Source organism: Ahaetulla prasina, chromosome 2, assembly GCF_028640845.1.
Source record: "Ahaetulla prasina isolate Xishuangbanna chromosome 2, ASM2864084v1, whole genome shotgun sequence".
NCBI classification, from domain to species: Eukaryota; Metazoa; Chordata; class Lepidosauria; order Squamata; family Colubridae; genus Ahaetulla; species Ahaetulla prasina.
Genome location: NC_080540.1, coordinates 102093425 through 102107926, shown reverse-complemented (window position 1 = coordinate 102107926; position 14502 = coordinate 102093425). Strand labels below are relative to the sequence as shown.

The 14502-nt window shown below is 34.9% G+C and overlaps 1 protein-coding gene across 6 annotated transcripts in view; it reads right to left on the bottom strand.

The window, feature by feature from the left end:
* Positions 1 to 610: 610 nt before the first annotated feature.
* The window catches only part of RBM27 (RNA binding motif protein 27), a 39178-nt gene continuing 25286 nt past the window's right edge, over positions 611 to 14502 (bottom strand). For 4 of the 6 annotated variants that reach the window (XM_058165960.1, XM_058165959.1, XM_058165957.1 and 1 more), the window contains 8 exons: positions 11155 to 11277; positions 10451 to 10525; positions 10160 to 10324; positions 9561 to 9665; positions 8510 to 8701; positions 7340 to 7426; positions 6853 to 6963; positions 611 to 4071 (listed from right to left, as the gene is read on the bottom strand). In XM_058165960.1, coding sequence (XP_058021943.1) covers positions 3985 to 4071; positions 6853 to 6963; positions 7340 to 7426; positions 8510 to 8701; positions 9561 to 9665; positions 10160 to 10324; positions 10451 to 10525; positions 11155 to 11277 — 945 coding nt within the window. In that variant the 3' untranslated portion in view covers positions 611 to 3984. The remainder of the gene's footprint in view (positions 4072 to 6852; positions 6964 to 7339; positions 7427 to 8509; positions 8702 to 9560; positions 9666 to 10159; positions 10325 to 10450; positions 10526 to 11154; positions 11278 to 14502) is intronic. The other 2 variants (XM_058165958.1, XM_058165961.1) reach the window with 1 other exon arrangement.

The window sequence follows — 14502 nt, the reverse complement described above, 5'->3', positions numbered from 1 at the left end:
GGCAGGTAAGATTTACCTGAGTGATAAATGCTTCTTTTATATGATAAAGAATAATGAACGTCAGATAAAACCCATTTGGGGCAGTCGGTCAGATCTGTTTTTGTAAGTGGATAACTCCACTTCTTTACATGTAAATTCGGGATTTACAGAAGATTTTAAAGTATCTCAATCTACAATCATATCTCAAGGAACTCCAACATGCCAAATTCATAATTTAGGAACTTCTAAAGAGATTCAGCCCCTTTCCTAATTCTAAACTAAAAATGCAGTCTCAGCTTTTCCCTGCTATATTGTTTTAAGGTTTATGCATTCTTCAGCTGGTCGCTATTGTTAATATCCAACATTTTGAATCATTATATACCGGTAGCTTATTTAAGAAGATGATACCATCAGTTATTTTTCAATACATTAAATTCAATAAATCTAATTTAGGATGAAAAATGCAATATTGATTTTGGCCATGGTCATGAAACTATTTTGTCTCTTGGATGGATCTTGGATTGTTTTATTATGAGTTACTCCAAGCTTTGGAGCAGCAAAATATATGCGTTTTAAGGTTGGTAATGATAAACCTTATAAACACATATTCATATACATATACACACACCATATGCGCGCATTCACAGATGTACACATCTTTAAAGAAAGCAAGCAATACAGCTCTTTTCTGAGTATATTTTTTTCTCTGGAATGGTTACTTTTCCAAATTTCAATTCAAACTTTTTTTTAAAATTTTAAACCATTCCATGTTATTTCTTTATTGCAAAAAGTCAACATGCATCTTAGAAATTCAAAGTGTAATCAATAAAACAAACATTACATGTATGAATTTAAATGTATAAACAGTTAGAAATCCAACAATATCTCCTAATATACTATTACACAAGTTCACAATCTTGTAAAAACTATAATACAAGTTAATGTACATTGAGAGGAATTTAATATTCCTTTTCACATGATTTCATTAAAAATGTTGAAGCATCTCCACCGTATGTGGGCAATTATGGTTTGTTTTTTTGAAAAGTCTCAGATGCTGTGCATTTTTATATGTAAAGATTAAAAAATACACCACAGTTAAACCAACAGTTTATATAGTAGTAGCATTAATATTTGTAAAGCTTTAAGGGGATGATTCACTGAGCATTTACATTATGACATTCTTTTTAATGCCAATAGAGTGATACATTGCTAAGTGGTTAGAAAGGGATATTTTATATATATATATAGTAAAGTTTTATTAGAATACCTAGCTTTCAAGGTACTTTGCAGGTGTATTTATACTATGCTTTTTATTATGGCTTATGACTATGAAAAGGACAATTTCACAGCAGGTGGTACCAGAAGTTAGCCAGTAACACAAGTTTTTTTTAACCAAGTTCTAATACACAACACAGGGAGTTTCATAGCTACATCAAAATGAAGGTCACTTTGAACTAGTTTCCTATTTTCTTTTTAAGTGAGTTACCACTACGCTGCCCATTACTTACATTCCCAGTAACACAATAGGATGCTTTCAATACATAAATTTAGGGGCACAACTCAGTTTTGTGCTTCTAGGCTGAGAAATTACATTTAAGTTGTCACCAAAGGATTTATGCGTGTCAACTTATACTGAAAAACACAGGAAAGAAAGCAAAGATGGGAAAAAGTTTAATAAATCTCTCTGTTGGCCCCTATCTCTTCTCCATGAAAAAAGCTAACACTTTTTGAGTAAAGATATTCATTCTCTCCTGAACAGCATGCTAACAAAAGTTATCTAAAACCATATGAAAAGGAATCCCATCCAGTCTAACTGTTCCAAAAGCTAAGGAAATTTCTCTTACAGCTTCGTTCAGTCAACTGTAATCTTCCAAATACAAAAATACAAGAATTCTTATGGAAATCTAGATGCTGGTAGTTTTTAGTACACAAAAAAAGCAAAAATATTTACAAAATTATACAGTTCTAAGAAAAAACCCTGTACAATATATATATATATATGTGTGTGTGTATATATATATATTTCTCTTTCTATATATATATATATATGTTTGTATCTCTATATATGTATACATAAACCCTTTGTTCCCTCTATTATTAACTAACTGTCCAGATTCAAGCGTTTTTCTTGCTGGGTCAATATATGTGATGGCCACATACTGAGCCATAAGCATTCTAAAGATATCACAGGCAACGGGAGAAAAGCAAGGCTTTGCCTGTTAAAGAGTGTGCAATATTCGTGCTTTACTGTCATAACTTAATTCGCTGAGATTCAACATTAGTAGGAATGTAGCAATAATCTAGAACACAAAGGCCTTTACATAAACAGCAAATAAGAGCTGGTAGCATATACTCTTATTCACTTATTGATGAAATTCAAATGGGATGTGCTTTTATAAGAATGTACATAGTTCCCAAAATGTGAGGAAGAAAAAAAAAAAATTCTGGTAGCAAGACCTGAACCCTAACTTAGGTGTTTGGACACTTAGATTCAATTAAGTACCACTCTGCTAATCTGAATGTAAGAAACCTGAAGATATTATTACGTTTTTGAATTAATAAATGCAAAGGTGCCATGGGAATTGATACAGTAATGTTTGCCTTGCATCATCAATCTTAACTTAAATGCAGTGACATCATATGCTCCTTGTATAACCTGCTGCTCTTATCTATGGCTAGGATGGGGATAACAATGGCCCTTCAAATGTTTCTAACTACCGTCCTTAAAGTCACAGTCAGCATTCCTATAGTAGGCTATCTGGAGAGCTTTATCAGACAGCTACACTTCCTCACCACTGACTATGAGAAATAGTATATAAAAGCACTAAGAGATGACCCACAAGGACATATTTAGACTTAATAGCAGCAAGAAACATGGGATAAAGATCTATTGCCCTTGCAGTAAAAAAAAAAAAGTAACATAAACTCTACCAAATCTACACCATGAACTACCGGTATTTGGTGTTTTTTTTAAAAAGGGGGAAGACTAGACACATTTTTATCAGCATGCGGATAAAAAAATGCTTAAATCAGTGTTTTACTTTTTTCCTCAACTCAACATTAATTTTTAATGTGTTATAACTTGAACCCACAGTATTATTCTAAGTGCTGGCTTAGTATCTATCATTTTAAAACAAGATTGTTTTTGATTTGCAATTCTGTGGGTTGCAGGAAATACATTACTTGGAACAGTGTGCATTGGCTTTTCCTTAAAAAATAAAATCCAGCCATTAATTATCCTGACACGAGTTCTAGAGATAGGGCATTTTCAAAACAAGTAATTTCACATTATCAATACTGTTAAAAAATATTCCTGCTGTTGTCATTTTTAATAGTTTTTTAAGGCTGAACTAAAATGTGAAATCACAGCAGAAGTGATTGGTCAGTTGCATTCCTAATGGCAATTAAAAGAATGTGTAAAGATGGGAAAGAAACAAAAGAAAAGGAATCCCTATCACCAATGCTGGCAAGAACTGCTATCGTTCTGATAACCATATTTCGGATAGTCAAATATATGAAAAACAGCTCGTTCATAAACATATGTGCAATTCCTGATTGCTTTTCAGTCAAGGTTTACTTAAGCTGCCTGCCACCCAATGAAAGGAATTCTAGATTAACAAATTCTAGACAATGTTGATGAATTTGACTTATTGTTCTCATCTCAGATTCCACATTGCTAACAAAAACTATGAAGCTATTGATATTTAATAAAACAAATCGTTACTTTGAAATCAGAATGAACAAAAGTTGGGCTTGAAAGACTTAATATATTTCTCTTTTATAAGATCACAACCATTTTTACAGCTTTGTAGAAGCTCTGGGCCTTTGGCTGATCATAGCTACTTACTTGCTAAGTTTACATATCAAACACATTTGTTATCTTAATGTATATATTTATAAAAAACAAAAAACAAAAACAGATTTTTGGCTCATGGATTTCCTTTAAATATTTTTTAAAAATTTGAGTTCGAACAATTGTAAAATTATATGCTTCCTCTTGAAGTTTCATCTTCTCCAAGAACGGGATTCATCTTCATCTTCATCTTCATCGTCGTCGTCTTCAGGTAGAAATAAATCTGATGTTTCTGTCTCCTAAAGAAAGATAAAATTTATTGTGGTTATAAAATTATAGTGATTTTAAAGTCCTTCAAAAGATGACATTTTCTGTTGGGATGATCTCCAAAGAAATGTAGCCACTTTGGAATCAACCATGCAAAGAAATACTAACAAAAATTCTAGCGGTGAAATGGCATCAATACTGAATACTATGAAATCAATTAATTATACTTATTTATCAAATTTAGAGATTGCCATCCCATTCTGGAAAGAGTACAAGTAAAAATATTTTTAGAATGAATACTTGTCTAATGCTTGATCCATCCTGTAATGGCCTGTGAGAATAATCTTGGCAGAAAGGACAAAGGAGGAAGACCTGCAGCCTAGAGAATGGCCAGACAGGAGATATCTTTTTTTTAAATTTGAATTTATATCCCGCCCTTCTCCAAAGACTCAGGGCGGCTCAGACGACAAAAGGAATGCAGCATGTCAGAAGGGACTCTCCCTAATCTCTGAAAAGGAGAGGCAAGGGAGGGGAGAAGTGCTTTCAGACTTGCAAGATTCTGCTACAGACCTTACAAATATAGGTAGTGTTTATATTCATGGTTTTGGATTCCTCTTTAGACTATCTCAAAGGACTGACACATCATTTCAAGTAGCTTTACTTATAATATTAGCAAAATATAGATCAGAAATATTTCATAATAAAACACAATCTGCTAATTTTTAAAAAACATATTTAAACATAGATGGCTTTCAAAATATGCAAAAGTTATTGTTAGTACATGTATATATCACATTGTGTTAGTTTAAAATTCAGCACAATTTACAACAGAATAATGAAAATGTAGAAACATAAATAAATTAAAACCATAAAATAGCATTCATTACAAAGGTTGATGGCAGAAAGAGAATAAAAGTAAAAGAGAACTATGCAAGCAATATTTGTAGAGGGAAGTCGTGATGAAGAAACAATCTTCAACAGGAGGCTAAAATACGTAGAAGTACTGAATGGTGCCTCATGAATGTATCTACTGATTTGCTTTATATTTTGCTTTTTGTTCAGGGTGATATACATAATATTCCTCCTGATTTTACCCACAGGCACCACCACAAAGAAGTCCCAAAAGTGCTTTTTCAAGAGGCAATTGGACTTTCTTGTTTTTCTTTGAAGACATTTCGTTTCCCATGCAAGAAGCTTCTTCAGCTATGAAGAAACTGAAGAACCTTCTTGAATGAGAAGCAAAACATCTTTAAAGAAAAACAAGAAAGTCTAGCTGCCTCTTGAAAAAGGACTTTTAGTACAACCATGATCTGGATGACTGAGAATCTCCATAAAAAAGGCCTAACTGTCATAAACCACAAAATGGCATTCAATCTCCCAAGGATTTTTGAACTATCTGCAATGGTAATGGTCTGTCAGATACCCACTTAAGGTGTTCTAGCTCAATAGCCAATTCAAGGCAGTTATGTCAATAAGGTTCTAACACATGCACAGTCTTTGCTCAGTAACCTTGCTGCTAGAAATTCCTGATGATCATTCCAGCAGTTTCATATTGATGTTAAATCCCATGGATTTAACAATGGGATTAAAACAATGGCTTGTGGCTAGACTAGTGTATGCTAATTAACCCTAGTATTCTCCTTTTTCATGTCAAAGAAACCACAGAAGTTCAAGCAGGATCAATAGAGCTGTATTCCCTTTGTCATGTTATAGAACAATGAAAATATTGCTTATTCTGTATTTTCAAACCAGGCCTGAACTCAGATGGAAAAAACACAGTAATAATTAATAATGTTGACAAGACTTTCTGACTCCATGGAGATGACTACAGGAATAAGTTTGCTTTCTTAAGGCTGGCAGTATCATTCCAACATGGAAGAATCTATGACAATATCCATGATTTTCTCTATCAACTCTTTTCAGTTAACCTATATAAGCAAAGGAAACTAAAAATCCATAATATGTGGAAAACCCAACAGTTAGAGCCAACTAGTCCATAAACCTTAGACTATTCTAAAAAGTTCTGCTATATGGACATTTGAGAATGTAACAAAAACCACAAAGCAGATATGATTATATGCCTTAATTCATGGTTAATTGCCCCCATAGCAAATTTACACTATTTGCATTCTTGCCACCTTCCAGTCTAATTCATTGAGACGTCCCCAGAAATCCGAGAAGCTCAGATTCCACAATATTGGAGAAACACTGTACGAATGACACACTGTTATTTCCCATTCCTAATGTCAATAAGGTCTTGAAAGAAATACTGGATTTGTTTTCTGAAAATTTTCTCAAATTTTTATAAACCCATCAAATTCCCTAGGTCTCCATGGGAGACAACCTTAAGTGATCAATAGATGATAGAAAAGCAATGGTGAACTTTATCAGACATTGGCCATGAGCATTGTAATTTCCCTTCCAAAGTAACACTTTCATGACATGAGGCAAAACAAAATCAAAGGTATGCACCTCTCTATTACTGAGTCTGATGACAACTCAAATATGACAACTGTCATATTTCCCTGAGTTCTTATCAGGATGAATGCTGAAGTCTACCAGGATCATTGTTCTGGGATCAACAGCACACCTGGAAAAAAAATCAACAAGTTTGGCGAGAGAAATAGTTGGGCAGCAGAATAAGCCCACTGACTTGTTGTTCCAGCATCAAGTAAAGTCTTCATAGCGTGATAATTCAGAGTTTTCTGATGAGCAAAATGGAATTCCTATTGACCAGAGCAGTTGGACCATCAGTTCATATTGCTGCTGTAAAAATTTGTAAAGGAGAAGCTATTCAAATATTATTCTAATACCTCTTCCTTGGGCTCTTCCTCCTCAGTTTCTGTAGACACAGAGGGTAACTTAGGTTTATGCCATGATATCTGAAGTCGTCGGTCTTTAAACTTTAAACCCTGATTGGCAGCCTAAAGTGGAATATTTAAGTAAGAAAAAAATGTGCGTTACATTCTAGGATAAATCAATGGCTATAGCATGTCAGAAAGATCTCCATTAACTCTACAGTGATTGATCAGAACTCTTTGCATTGCATAATCATCACTTTCCAGATCAGCGAATCTAAATTCTTTTCTCATATTTTAAGTTAAATATTAGTAACTGGATGAATTATAATCTATTATCAGTTTAAACACAGCAATAGGATTTAAACGTTTAATGCCTCAAAATAGTTGATTTGAAACCAGTATATATTTGCTGGTACTTTCAGTTATGGAATATGTTTGCCTTAAAAAACTGGATATAGAGAGCAGAACATTCTTTAAACATTTAAACCATGTTACATACGTTTTCAGCTTCAGAGCGGGATTTAAATGTCAAAACAACACTTAAAGGAGATTCCTCCTCTTGAAGGCCTTCAATGTCTCCAAATTGCTGAAAACACAAAAGATTGAGATTTACTTTCTTTCACTGCTAAAAAAAACTTGATGACCAATGTATTATTAATGATTAAAGTATACATAGGCAATCTGGTGCCTTTCAAATGTTTGGGCCTTAATTTCTAATCCTTGGTTCAACTCAACAGGGTCAATGGGAGATGTTGACCAAGACATTTAGACAACACTTGACTTTGCTACAAGAATTCTAGAAAGGTCTTTGATCTTTCTCAATAAAATTCATGTTCTTGGACAACAATCTTTTTTCTTAGTATTTTAGGAACCATATTAGTCCCCAAATATATAGGAATATATAGGAAAAGTATACATAATTGCTCATAAACTAATTCCAGGTGAAAGCATGAGAAATCTGGGCTTTTCAAAAACATCATAATTTTGGTTGCAAATCTGATCCTATGTGTATCTTATTTTAAAAGAATTTCTGTGGTGTTTAATGGAGCACATTCTTCATCAGGCACACATAAGGTTATAGCCAGAGTTTCTAAATTGTAGTATCTTTGAAACTCAAATTAACAAATCAATATTTATTTATATAATTGACATGATACTTATTTTACATTTAGAAATGCTTTTCAACTATATTCTTGCTTTTGATAAATTTTAAGTATATTAACAGTGAAAGAGAAAGTAATGGTCCAGACAGACAGAAAACTGTTTATCCAATCGCTATTTGTTTGTAGCTCCTAAAAATCACTTAATAATCTGTAAAGAAAGGATCAAATAGATGACAATTAGTTAGTATTAACCTCCAGCATGAAAGCAAATTGGTATTGATTGTTAGGCACATTCACTGGAGTGTAAAGGTAGTGAAAGTTAGATTAATTCAATAACTAACAAACTTTGACAAGATTGTCCAGTTACAGTTCCACCAAAGGATATTAAAAAATATACTGGACAATATGTGGTCAAATGAGTAAGTACAGATTAAGTACTAAAACAATTACTGCAGCTGTAAAAATGAAATTAGTTCACTTTTAGGACACTCTTGTCTTTATATTATTCTAGAACACTGCATAGAAATCGAAGTATATTTGGCTTTAGTTACAAATTGCTAACTTACTGAAAAATGTTGCAGCACTTCATCTTTCTCTTCTTCCACAAAGCCTCCAATTGTCAGTGCTTTGGGGCGGTGGTCCACTACCATGTGATTCACAATACCCCTTCCTCTCCCTCCACGACCTCTTCCTCTTCCTCTAGTTTGAGCGGACATCGCTTTTCCCCGACCAACAGGTAAGATTCCTAAACGAGCCGCCTGGGCGAAAGGAATATACGTCAATTGTTTGTGGATACTGTTATACCTAACACCAGAATCAAGATGGCACTCTACTCCATGGGTCCTCAAACTATGGCCCGCGGGCTGCATGTGGGCCACCGAAGCCATTAATCTGGCCCGTGTAGGACCACGAGGTTGCCCCGCCAACCCTTCAGCAGAGCGCAGGACTTGCCTTCGGGAGCCCTGCGGGCTGGAACTGAAAGGAAAGCCCAACAAATTTGGCCTGCAGAATGCTTCTAGAGCTGGGGGGTGGGGTGGGGTGACAGGAGGCCAAAAAACAAGCTGATTTTGCCTGGTTTTGGCCTGCAAGAATGCTTCTGGAGTTGGGGGTGGTGGTTAAAAATTGGGCGCAAAGATTTCCCCAGGAGGCCAAAAAATGGGCAAAAACAGCCTGTTTTTCACCTCCCCCACTTCCAGAAGATAGATAGAGACAGAGGGATAGAGAGAGAGAGAGAGAAGGAAAGAGAGAGAGACAGAAAGAGGGAGGGAGGGAGGGAGGGAGAGAGATATTTCTCAAGCTCCTTGGGGCTGAGAAGAATTGCTGCAAAACTGAGTTTCCTGAAGTGGACCACTAGACTCCTAAACAACTGAAAAAACAATCCAGTAAAAAGAAGTCAACGAAAACAGCAACCTGCAAACAAAAGCAAATAAAACACCCCCAGGAGCAAAACAAATTAAAGTTTAATTTGTGTGCATTGTTCAATGGACTGTTAAATTGGCCACGCCAACCTAGTCACATGCCCACCCAGCCGGTCCGGCCCCTCAACTGTCTAAGGGACTGTGAATTGGCCCCCTATTTAAAAAGTTTGAGGACCCCTGCTCTACTCTACGAACTTACCTCCACCTGTAATTGGCTAAGTTTTTTTCTCAGTTCAGTTGTATCTTCTCCAGAAGACAATCTTTTATGTAAGTCCAATTCTGCATCTAAGAGTTCTTTTTGTGCCTTTGAAAAGAGAGAAGTCACAGCATTCTTTTATTTTCTTCTCAAATTTTATACATTATCACCTAGGTTTCAATTTCCCAATATTCTAGGGAAAACATGCTGATAAGTTGTATCTTGCGAGTTTTTTTTTTTTTGGGGGGGGGGAGGAGGAATTCAAAATGTGGAATAGCAAAAACTAAATAAATAATTTTATGTTAAGAGATATAACCAAAAGAATGGATATAATACTAATACAGTGCTGATTCAGACCACATAAAACGTCTTTGGTAATCGGTGGTGTTAGATAAAAATCTAAAGATTTCAGCTTTGACTGAACAATGAAAAGAAATATGAAAGATGCATAACAAAATTAAAATATTGAAAGAAGTAGCTAACTTTTATAAATGCCTAAATTTATGTAATAGTTTGTAAGCAAAGGCTATTTCTTAGCCACAGGCATTGAATCAACTGCAGATTTTAAAATAGAAATATGTTAAAACAACTGTATAACTTACTTCAGTTTTAGACTTTAGCTTTGATGTTGTAGAAACAACAGAAGAAGTTTTAAATTCATCTTTCAACTGAGAAATTTTTCCTGTTAGCTCTTTCAGAGTCTTCATAATCTCTGCTCTTTCCTCTGGTTTCATGGTTTTATTCTTTTCCAATTTTGATATTAGCATCTATGAAAGTCAAAATAAAAATACCATGCTATTCTGAAAAGATTTTACACACACTCCATTAAATATGCGTACAAGTTATATACAAAATTAAAACTTGGAAGTTAATGTTAAACAATTCAGTCATACCTTTTGACATTCTATTTGTTTCTCCAACATTTCCTGCTGTTTCTTTCTCATGTCTTGTTGTAATTTCATTGCCTCCTACCAAGAAAACAAACAAACATTGTAGTAAAAATGGCTGACCTTACTATATACAATAAAGAAATGTAAACCCTATCTTTAAATAATCCAAAACATTGTCATTTGCATTATGCTATTTTCTTCTGCAGCATTATAATTCCCTGGAAAACAGTAATTATTTTTCACCACTGATAGAGTCTGTGGGTTTGGTTTCAGATAATTCAAATCCAGATTGGGATTCATGTCTTGTGGAAAGTTGCTACTACTGACCTTCATACATGTCAACAAAGAATATCTATAGCTAGCTTTGGGTTTATATTCAAATTACCCTGTAATAAGCTCAATATGGCAAACAGTGCTCTAGTTGTAGTATTTTTTTGACTGACTGAGTTTGAAAGCCAAGCTTCTTCTTTCTTTTAAGAAGATGATCCTTCTGTGTACTTCAAATGCCAAGGAACAGTGGCAGACTTTACAGTGTTTGAATAAGACTATAAAACCAGCGATTATATTTAGTCATAATTCTCCCAACCAAAGAGTAAACATGAAAGGACTCTGAAGTTTTCAAGAATTAATTCTTCATGTGGTTGATGCAAATCCTATTCCATTCAAAGGTTACAGCTATTAAATACACTGCAGTGATATATGTTTACCTGTTTCTTTTTAAGAACTTCTTGGACATCATGAGATTTATTTCCTGTACCAGACTTATTTCCTGTCTTCATACTGGAAGAGCTGTAAACCATCTTTGTATGTGTTGTTGAAGAAGGAAACAACTGAAAGCAGCAATTATGACAACACATTAATAGTGCCATTAAACTTTGTGCAACTATTTATGGTAATTATTTTAAAAAGATCAAATCAAACATTCTCAGATGGTATTTTGCCGATTATGCAAGGGTAAAATTTAGATTGTCTATTGGTGCTATTACAATACCAGAGCTGACAATTGCAACTTACATTGCATATCCAAATTTGACCAAAAGTAATATTTTTTTAAAAAAAAAGTTAAAGTCACTATATTAAGAAACAGAAGATAAATTGGTGGCTATAGTAAAATTATTTATTCTAATTTAGGTAAACTATCCCTCCATTTAGAGATGATAGGAATTACCAGAACACCCTAAAATTTAATAATTGTGAACAAATATACTGTACAAATCTTTTTTAAACCTAGCGTTTTCCTGCAGGTGCAGAGTCCATTTATCAGATTAATCAATGCCATTTCATGTGATCAAATCCAGCAAGTGGTTCAAGTGGATGACTTTCATATCTGCATTGTATTCTGCCAATTTTACTTTGGTTTTCTACGCAGACATTTGCCATCAATGTTAAAGTTGTGAACAGTGCAGGTGACAATATGGGTGTTACTTGTAGTAGGTGGCACAAACACTGCAAGCTGTTTTCCCACATTTTCTATTATTGGTGCAATGTCCATCTGCTGCCCGATTTCTTGTTGCTGATATGGTCAAAAAGGGAAATGCTGAATGACCAACTGAGTATGCACATCTCCATGGCATGTAAGGGGCATTCAATCCTATACAGCGTTACTGGCGGACCATCAATTTATATTATTTCAGTTTTAGGTGAATTGGCCTATGCCTATTGCAGAGCACTGCAGTGATCTTCCTTCTCCACAGCCATGTTGCATTCACCTTCACACACACACTACCTCATTAATGCCACCATCACTTTGCAAATAAGATCCTAAGTAACTTAAGGAGTTTGTCTTAGTAGATCTTTGCTGCCGACCTGAATAGCGGAGGTGCTTTGGTTGGTCTCTAAATATTTGGTCATCCTCATATTGAGATGCAAACCTAATTGGTTAAGATGATCATTCCATATCTAGATACAGTGCTGCAGTTCTTCCCTGGTGGTAGATATGAGCAGGATATTGTTGATATATAGTAAGGCCCAGGGCCACTATGCTGTAGATTTTGCATGAATATCCCAAAGGTGCTTTTTCAAGAGGCAACTGGACTTTCTGGTTTTTCTTTGAAGACATTTTGTTTTTCATCCAGGAAGCTTCTTCAGAAGCTTCTAGAGCTGAAGAAGCTTCTTGGATGAGAAGTGAAACATCATCAAAGAAAAACCAGAAAGTCCAGTTGCCTCTTGAAAAAGCACCTATGGGACAACCATGACCTGGATGATTGAGAATCTCCATAGATGTCAAAAGCTTTTTTAGTTAAAAAAAAAAAGCTACTTTCTTCTTTTCTCCATGCTGAAGAATGCAAGCTGTAAAAAATAGCCTTGGTGGTATTCAAACCTTTGATAAAACTACTGGTTGATATTGATTTCATGGAGGGGCTGGTTGAGGATTTGCTCAAAAATTTTCATTGTAAGCAACAGAAAGTGGATTGGTGGTTGGTTGGAGCAGTCTGCTAGCTAATCTTTGTTCTTGAAGAGGGTAACTACGTGGCTCAGTCACCAGGCATACAGCCAACATGGCACTGAAGAGATCTGTCAGTCAGTCACTGTGCTCCAAAGTTCTAAATTCCAGATGTCTGATGATGACAGATTGACTGGGCCAGGGGCTTTCAAATTCTTCATGTGGCTGATAGCTTTGGCAACCTCTTAAGATGGCTAGCATTAAACGAGCCATCAGAAATTGGTGTGTATGGAAATTCGACACTAGAGATTTCATCAAAGTACTGCTGCCAGTGTTCCCAGATTTTGAGTTCATCTTAATGTCACCTAATTTTGTCTTCAAACTACAGGTAGAGCTCAGTGTTCATATTGCATGTCCTGGCATGCATTTTTGCTAGTTGATGGGGTTTTTTTTGCTTTCCTTTGTGTCCAACTGTTCATATTAGTCCCAAAAGGGATTGGCTATGACTTCTATGAGTTTTCTTTGCTGTTCTTCTTGCAGTGACAGACTTTTACCAGTTTTCATTGGCCTTCTGCACATACCAGTTCTGTAAGCCACCTTCTTTTCCACACTTTCTGCTGCATCTGCTTGTTGATTCAATGGCAACTTAATTTCATAGTGCCAAGGGGTATTCTTGCAAAAATGGTAATGGGCTTGAAGAGAGCAGTCCATGTGGCATCAGTTCACCATGTGGTGATTGGACGAAATGTGATGTGATTAATAATGACCACCTTGTAGTCTTGTAGTTTTTACCACTTGATTTTCTCTGGACTTGTCCTACTGCTGTCACGCTTTGAATGCTTGCTGATCTTCTTATTGGCAATAAGCATCTTATGTTGTGGGGTGAGGTAATCTGATAAAATATTTTTTATGTCCATGATATTGCGGAAGCCATATTGTTACACAAGGACAAAATCTGGAGCATTATTATTGCATTGTATGATTATGCAATTATACATTGTACGTATGTATTTATTATTACAAAGCTTACATGCATTGTAAGTAATTATAGATGTTAACATGTCAATTCTTTTAGTACAAGTATCCTCTAAATGGAAAAATGCTTTGTTTTTAACTTGGAGAAAAAGCAGTCCAATGGAACACATTCAAAAAATGCTCTGAGTATTCTGTTTCAGCAAATTAAGAATTAAAAAAAATCAAATATTTCAATTATAGAGAACAAAAGGAATTTGAAACAAGTTCATGTTCTCTATTTGTGTCTGAGATTAACAAAACTAGGAAGAAGGATCATCCATCATCCTTTTTTTCAGTACAACCACCACATTGCTTAGGAGGAATCAACAACCAATTGTATTTACTTCACCAGAGCTCAGTGATGACATCAAATAATTAAAAAAAAACCTATCTTAGACACTCTCTTTTATTACAAGTTTTAGAGAAGCTTCTTCCTCTAGCCAATTACTCTCAAAAAACCACCTAAGCACAACATGGCAATGTACTATATTTTGCAAACCACCTCCAAAAGAAAGTTTTAATATCCTTTCCTATTAGTCAATGTTTAAACTGCCAAAGCTCAATATACAATATCAATATACAAGTCAATTTTAACTAAAAACAAACCAGTAAACAAAAAAAATATGAAATCCTAGGATTTAGCACATTTGGAAATAGG